This window comes from Pinus tabuliformis, chromosome 6 (assembly GCF_031772625.1).
Source record: "Pinus tabuliformis cultivar Carrire ecotype Pingquan chromosome 6, CPIR1, whole genome shotgun sequence".
NCBI classification, from domain to species: domain Eukaryota; kingdom Viridiplantae; phylum Streptophyta; class Pinopsida; order Pinales; family Pinaceae; genus Pinus; species Pinus tabuliformis.
The window spans coordinates 1441641931-1441649451 of record NC_142292.1 but is presented as its reverse complement, the minus strand read 5'-3'; the positions used below and the strand labels follow the sequence as shown (position 1 = coordinate 1441649451).

The window sequence follows — 7521 nt, the reverse complement described above, 5'->3', positions numbered from 1 at the left end:
CGTAACTGACTAATTTCTCATGATTTTTGAATAGTTCACTTAGCACTCATTGCATCGGGTGATGCTCACAGGGGTGAAGAAGTGGGATTGAAACTAGTGAAATGTGGAGAACGAATCACATAGCATCAATCATCACTTCCGGGGCTTGCACCCGGTAACCAGGACTTCCCAGGAGGTCACCCATCCCAGAACTCCTCTGGCTCAAGCGCGCTAAGTGAACTATTCAAAAATCATGAGAAATTAGTCAGTTACGACTACCTCTCATGGAAATGGTCATACGTTTGAATGACTTACTTAACGCAGTTGAATCCCAAAAATGATATCTAATATAATGCACTGCGTAAATCCCCCATACTTAAATATCTTACATTGATTATTTTCAGCATCAGCACAAACAAGCATAACACAATTGATACGGACCAAAGTTCGTGTAACAAATTTACCAATGCCAGTGCATCTGCAGATTCCAGTAAATTTTCAATCAAATGAACAAAAACACCATGTAATCAACGTCTCCACTTACAATGCTTGTATAATGCCTGTAGGTGCACCAACAGAAAATGAATACCAAAATCTGCTGAAACTCATTTATTGTTGCTTCTGCAAGCATCTCTGACCATAAGATACAAGAAAATGCATATAGAATTACAAAGAATATCTTTGGACATTGAACTGGAATCAACTTCATCCATCAACTGATCAGTTCTGACAACATATCACGTCAATATACAGCCGCCTTTTACCTCATACCCATAAAAGCGGAAATTTAAATATACAACTCACCATGAAAATGCATCCATTCCATGACTAGAAGCCTCGAGTTTCGTTTCCAGCTTATTTTTAATTTTCGATGGCCTTTGGATAATTTATTTACTAAATATTAAGAACTGCAGCAGCTCAGTTCTTATTCCCTGCTTTTCTGCTCGTCTGTGGAGAATCCAAGCTTTTCACAAAATAATAACATTGGCAAAACAATCATGGGATTCTAATTGCTTCTCTTACCCCACCATCTTTTCTTTGCCTTTTCGGAGGATCCTGTGTGTCCAAGTTTCTGCAGTACAGCCTTGGTCTCACGTAGTCTAAGCTTGAATGCTTTTTTCCACGAGTGAAACCTACTCTTTAATTTTCGGAGTTCTTCATCGGGATTAAGGTTCGCTTCTGCCTTACCAGACTTCACCTCCACCAAAAAGTTTGCATCATCATTAAACACTTGTGTTCTGTGATCAAATTCTTTCATGAGCTGACTAACTGCAGACCTTCCTGAATCATGTTCCCTTTCCGATCCAGTCTCATAATGCCGAGGAGGTCTGCGTGCTGCAAAATTATTTTCAGGAGTTTTTGCACCCATTGAGGTGGCATCTTCCCAATCAAACTCGCCATTGTCATTAAGGGCAGTGTGCCTGGCAGCCGATGCTTTCGGGACACTTCCTCGCAGATTTGTAACTTCATCACGGGTTGCTTGTTGATTGGTAAGTTCATCAGATGCCAAGCCTTTCTTGGCTACAGAAAGCTTCATCTGCAATGATGCTATCTGTTTCTGCCACATCTCCTCCATGGATTTCATCTTAGATTCGTATTCTAACCATCTGGATTCATATTGTTGTAATCTCTGACGCAGCAAGGCATTTTCATCTTGTTGTTCTCTCAATCTTGCATCTGCAGCTAATAAACGGTTTTGAAAATCTGTAGGAAACGGTGGTTGAACAGTGACTGTCATTTCAGGTTGTAATGCCTTTTCAGCAAACTGCCACAAAAAGATCATTAGTGAGCAGTTGGTATGACATAAAATACAAAAATAAGAAGTTATCCAAAACCATGCTTGTAAACACAATCAGAATAAAGCATTATGATAGAAACCTTCATCCTGGTAAATATCCTCCCTCTGATTTACAAATTCTTGTATTGACAAATGCTTAGAAGTTTATACCTGCTTCTCTTGTGTATGGGCATCATTTCTACTGCTGCTGGGATCTCCAATGCATTTCTCTTCAAGCAAATGCTCAGCTAAAGTTATTTTCTGCAAGTGCTGCCGAATGACTCTGATATGTCTTCTAGCAAGCCATCCACGAGTTACTGCAAAAGAACATGAACTCTGAATGAGGCAAAGTGTAGAAATCTAATCAAGAAGAAAATATTGGCAATACAAACTATAGTCCTGGCACATAATACTATAGTTGAGAAGCAATCGTCATTTTACCTGCCTGGACTAAAATCACCATTTTTAAAGTCCTAATATACTTTTCTCTCGAGATTCTACATTTGAATTCCTTCTGAATAGTGACAGCTGCTCGATGTCTCTCCCTCAATAATATATATTCCTTTCTAACTTTTTTAGACCTCAGCACTGCAGATAAAAGAGGAAGTTTAATATGCTAAACTAAATAACCTTACTCTAACCATACAATATTCATCAAATGTCGTTAACCATCATACATGGTATGAAAGGTTGCAAAAGTGGAGACCCCAATTAAAGGCATAATACAGTACATACATGCTTGCAAAATTGTGGCTGCACTTTTAAGATTCTTGAAATGACTCCGGGCTTTGTATGTTCGGAAAGCATTCTGCACCAAGAGAATTCCACAAAGAGTTCTGGCTCTTACTTCTTCCAGTCTGTCAATCTGTGCCCAAAGAAGATGTTAAAAGTTAAAATCTCCAGAAAGAAGAAATAAAATAGCTACGTAAGTTACATGTACTAACATTTCTGGTTTTTAGTTCTTCTAGTCTTCCAATCTGTACCCAAAGAAGTTATAATTCCAGCGAAAAAGAAATAAGTTAATTGAAAAACAAAAAACTCTCCAATTTGCCAGTACTAGGCATTAGAGAATGTGAACAAACGAACATGATATATATGAAAAAAAGGCGTTGACAAAAGTTGCAGAAGCAAATTTCAAAAGGTTGTGTTAAAAGCTACTGAAGGACAGTACATTATATTAAAAGACGCAGCCAAAACATTTTTATTTGAAATCTATGACACTCGTGAAACAATAAATAATTAGCTTGAAATAAATACGAAACAACCAATCAATGCAGATCCTATATGCTTCCCAGTGAGAATTCTCACAAATTGCAATGTATCGGCCTTCTTAGAGAACAAGTATTGAACAAATATATGCTAATCAGTAAGGGGTTAATTACACCAGGGGCAGTAATGAAGTACCTAACTTCAAGCAGAAAACAAACACAATAATTCAGAGCATTAACGAGCCAAAGAGGGTGAGGAGATGGTATTTCTAATCCACGGGAATTAGTTAGCTGCAGCATGTTAGAGATTGTTTAAGCTTTACTGCAATCATTGATGAATTTTTCACACTCTGTAAGCTAAAAGTAGGCAATATTGGATCCAACATTTTCTTGATGAAGAGCTACTTAAGGCTACTGGTGTCAGTATTCCTTACGAGTAACATATCTAACCAAAAAGCGAAGTATATTTCCAATTCGATAATGTCAATCAAATTACAAACCAAGAACATGTAATCAAAACTTATGCATGTTAAGGCATCCATTCAACATTTGAGACTTGCACAATGTACCACCAACAGAGGGGCAACCCTAGATCATATGGTTTATCTCAGCTCCTAACCATCTCCAGAAGTTGGGGACCTGTATTGTTGGTCCATCGAGCAGCAGTATCTACAATTTTGGAAATAAAAAACCATCTAAAATTTAAATCCACATAAGCAATCAAAACGACTGCCATCTCCTCTCACTTTATGCAAGATTTCATGAAATCAACCTAAGCAATTTGACTGCTATATTCTTTTATTGAAGATTGGATTGAATTCAAATTTCAACCCATGTACCCTACTGGAAAAAGATTGGGCTGTTAAGAACAAATAGTATTTATCAAATTTATCATCTACTACTTCCTTGTTTGTCTCACAAACTTGGATTTTCTGGAAAGGAAAAAAAATATGTGCTATGTTGTACTATTTACGGTAAACAATTTGTTTTCCCAGTAGTATGCCCAGATTGAGTTTCTGCCTCCGTCTATCAAAAACAAAGAAAATCCTTCCAGTCCCAGTTTATTTCTGAATTCTAATTCTGTGTATCACAAGTGTTCACTTTATTCTCACTTCAAATTTTTAGTCGACAACAAATTAGAGTTTAAATACACCCCTGGGTTGTGTGTGCCCTGAGGTCGATCATGGGCTATAGCCTATGTCTGCCTGTTGTATGCAACTTCTATGTTTTGCAGACACGTATGTTACCACATCCATTACCATGTATCTCTTCTGCTGTCATCAAAAATATAATATGCTGGAGAAACACTGCAATGTCACTGGCCTCCACCCTATTTCTACCAAGAAAAAAATCACATATCTGTGGTCTGTTCGATTTTCTTCTCTGCAAGGCTGGACATTCACCTCCGCAGGTATCTGGTGTGGGCATGAAGTCTGCATGGTTGGGGCTTCTTCGCTTCATGGGTGAGGTACTGTTAGATCTTCGTACTTCACAGCTGAGGAATGGACAATCTGTATGGGAAGCTGCATTTGCTTGTATATCATATTCAAGCTGTTGGGAATACTTGCTATGCACATGTATAATTCTTCTCTTTTTTTGTGAGCTCCTAGGATCGTTAGGATGAGTCATGTATGTGGCTTGGTGCATTCACATTTGCTGGCATGTCTAGGGTTTTCTGCAAAGTGCATTTAGGGAGTGTTACAGCTTCTCTCTGTATGAATCTGTTTGACCTGTTGCAGTCACGATTTTCTGTGCCTAGCTTTCTCTGATCAGATAAATATCAATAAATGTGTTACAACTCTTCAGGCACAACTTACCATGTAGTGTCCCCCGCTTGTCTCTGTGTGTGCACCGCATATGGCAGGTTGTCACTCCAGACCATACTCTTCCTTGTTCATCTTTTTTGGTCAGCTTTTCCTCTCTGGTGTTTCTTAATCTTTTAAAGGGAGATATCGAATATTTTATAAAGCTGATATCTTTACATACTACAAAATATTTTGCATTTCGTAGATTAAATATATAAACTTACTTTCCTTTGACTATGTTTTCTCTCTCCTGTTGTATTCAATCACAAACTTGCCAACAGGATTTCCATGAAACAATGAAACCAAATCTTCCCATTTTATAAAGCTGATATCTTTACATACTACAAAATATTTTGCATTTCGTAGATTAAGTATATAAACTTACTTTCCTTTGACTATGTCTTCTCTCTCCTGTTGAATTCAATCACAAACTTGCCAACATGATTTCCATGAAACAATGAAACCAAATCTTCCCAGGCTTAAAGATTTTGAGATTCCTCTGATACCATGTTAAAAGATGACTAAACAAAATGCACAGGAACAGTGACCCATCAGGAGTTCAGACGCACGAAAACTTCTCCCAGCATATGATCGTCTATTCACTCTACATCAGCAATCCATGTATGATCTGCATTACACAACTTTGCTTCAATATTTCTCGTGTTTGTGGCTCTATGACTCTCTAGATTCTTCTCTGAGCATGGATAGTTACATGGTTTCAAGTTTCAACACAACTAGTCATTCTTGGTGTACACCTCTTTGTGCGCCAGCCAAATCCACCTCTCTGCAGGTCAGTGTCGCGTGCCTTTATTAGCTTGTTTATATTTCCTAGTTTAAGAGGAAAGCAAGGGTGCTTTTGATCTAATCCAGGAGGGACTCATACAAAACCAGAGGACACACCCACCAAGAAGGCTGCCTCACCAGCAGAGCCTCACCCTTTGAGGGCGCATTCCAAGATCTCCAAGTACTGTAATTGATAGTTAGTTGCACTGTTTAGCATTGCTTTCAGTGTTCAAGTTGGACGCATCTAGCATGCAATTTGTAAAAGTAGTTAGTTTTGGACCACAGTCTTAAAAGTTGGTCGGTCCAAACCACAAATCATTCAAACCAGCAGGTCAGAAAGGCCTGGCTAATGAACCAGTAGAAAACCCAGTTGGAGGGCCAATTTGTACCTAAGTGAACAAATCAACCCTCCAACCAAATTTTTCTACTGGTTCATTACCACTAACTGGCCAAACCAGCAGGTTGAACAGGCTTGGGTAATGAACCCGTAGAAACACCCGGTTGAAGGGACGGTTTGTACAAGCATAGAAACCAGCCCTCCAACCGGGTCTTTCTACCTGTTCATTACCCAGGCCTGTTCAACCTGCCGGTCTAACCAATTAATGGTTCATACCAGCCGGTTTTTAAAAGTATGGTCCAAAACTAACTACTTTGACTAATTGCATATAGTTCAAAATTGAGAAAAATATTAAACTAGATCTGTGCAACTTGAAGGCTAAAAGAAATGTTTAACCAATTTGGTACCTAAGCAGTATAAATGAGCCCTAATTGGATCTCATGTGTGTGGGGAGAGTCCAGGACCCCCAGTGGTGGTTTTTCAAGTGGTTTTGGAGGAAATCAGGGGCTGCTTCCCTCCTAAAATAGGCTCATTCACTATAAAACAAACCCTCCCCCTTATAAACACTAAACCTAAACCAACAAACCTAACTCACCCTTAGCAATGCTGCCGAATGTTAAATTCTTTAAGTAAAATTTGTTTTACTTAAATTTTTAACATTACCACTAATTGTTTCATGATGTTTGAGAGTGGTTCGAACCTTAATGGACTTTGTATGGAGAAAGTAGAATTTCAACATCCCACTAAAAATTCAATAGACTTTGCAATTTTTAGGATTTTAGGATTGGTAGTATTGCAACGTTTTCATCGAATTCTATCATGTATGAGGTTATGGGATTGGTATTTAATCAAGAGCATGAAACCCTTTATGTACCTTGATGTTAGTGGTATTCATTGTTGAACTCCTCTGATGTTGGTGGCATTGATTGTTGAACAGTGTTGTTAAAATCGCGATAAAATCGCGATTTTATCGGAAAATCGCGATTTTTTCGCAAATCCGATTTTATCGCGATTTTTATCGATAAAAATCGGCACTTTTTTTTATAGGCGATTTTTTCGAAAAAATCGAGAGTTTTTTAAAAAATCGCGATTTTTTCGAAAAAATCGCGATTTTTTCGGTTAAAATCGCCAGAGGCACGGGCAGCGGGCGTTTTATATAGAAAATCGATTTTTATTTTATTTCATTCAGCAGTCCGCGCGGAGGAGGAGGAGAAGAAGTGAGGAGAGGGTTGCCGTCGGATTTGGGAGCGAATCCAAGCGATTTTAGGAGGAATCCAAGCCAAGATCACCAATTTGTCCATAAACCAGGTATGTAGATTAATTTTTTTTTGTTTTGCTTCTATAAAAACTTTGTTTTTCATTGTTTTTAAAGAATTTTTGGAAATTTTTCATTGATTTGGGATGGGTTATTTGTTATGACTATGAGAACCAATTTTTTATTTTTATTTTCTCATTTTCTTTAAACATTGTTTATTTTTTTTTATTTTTCATTGTTTTTTTGCATTTGCCATTGGCATTTGGTTGGGTAACTTGGGTTTAGAAATTGGGATTTTGGAAATAATTAACTTGTAATTTTGCAAATGCTAAATTGTAATTTGTATTATGTAATCCTAAATTCCTATTTCCTAATCC

The 7521-nt window shown here is 37.8% G+C and overlaps 1 protein-coding gene across 1 annotated transcript in view; it reads right to left on the bottom strand.

Annotated features, from left to right (window-relative positions):
- Positions 1 to 373: 373 nt before the first annotated feature.
- LOC149264027 (myosin-1-like) overlaps positions 374 to 7521 on the bottom strand; it is a 202120-nt gene continuing 194972 nt past the window's right edge. The window contains exons 20-23 of the mRNA XM_089427361.1: positions 2492 to 2621; positions 2198 to 2344; positions 1928 to 2073; positions 374 to 1744 (exon numbers count right to left, since the gene is read on the bottom strand). Coding sequence (XP_089283487.1) covers positions 986 to 1744; positions 1928 to 2073; positions 2198 to 2344; positions 2492 to 2621 — 1182 coding nt within the window. The 3' untranslated portion in view covers positions 374 to 985. The remainder of the gene's footprint in view (positions 1745 to 1927; positions 2074 to 2197; positions 2345 to 2491; positions 2622 to 7521) is intronic.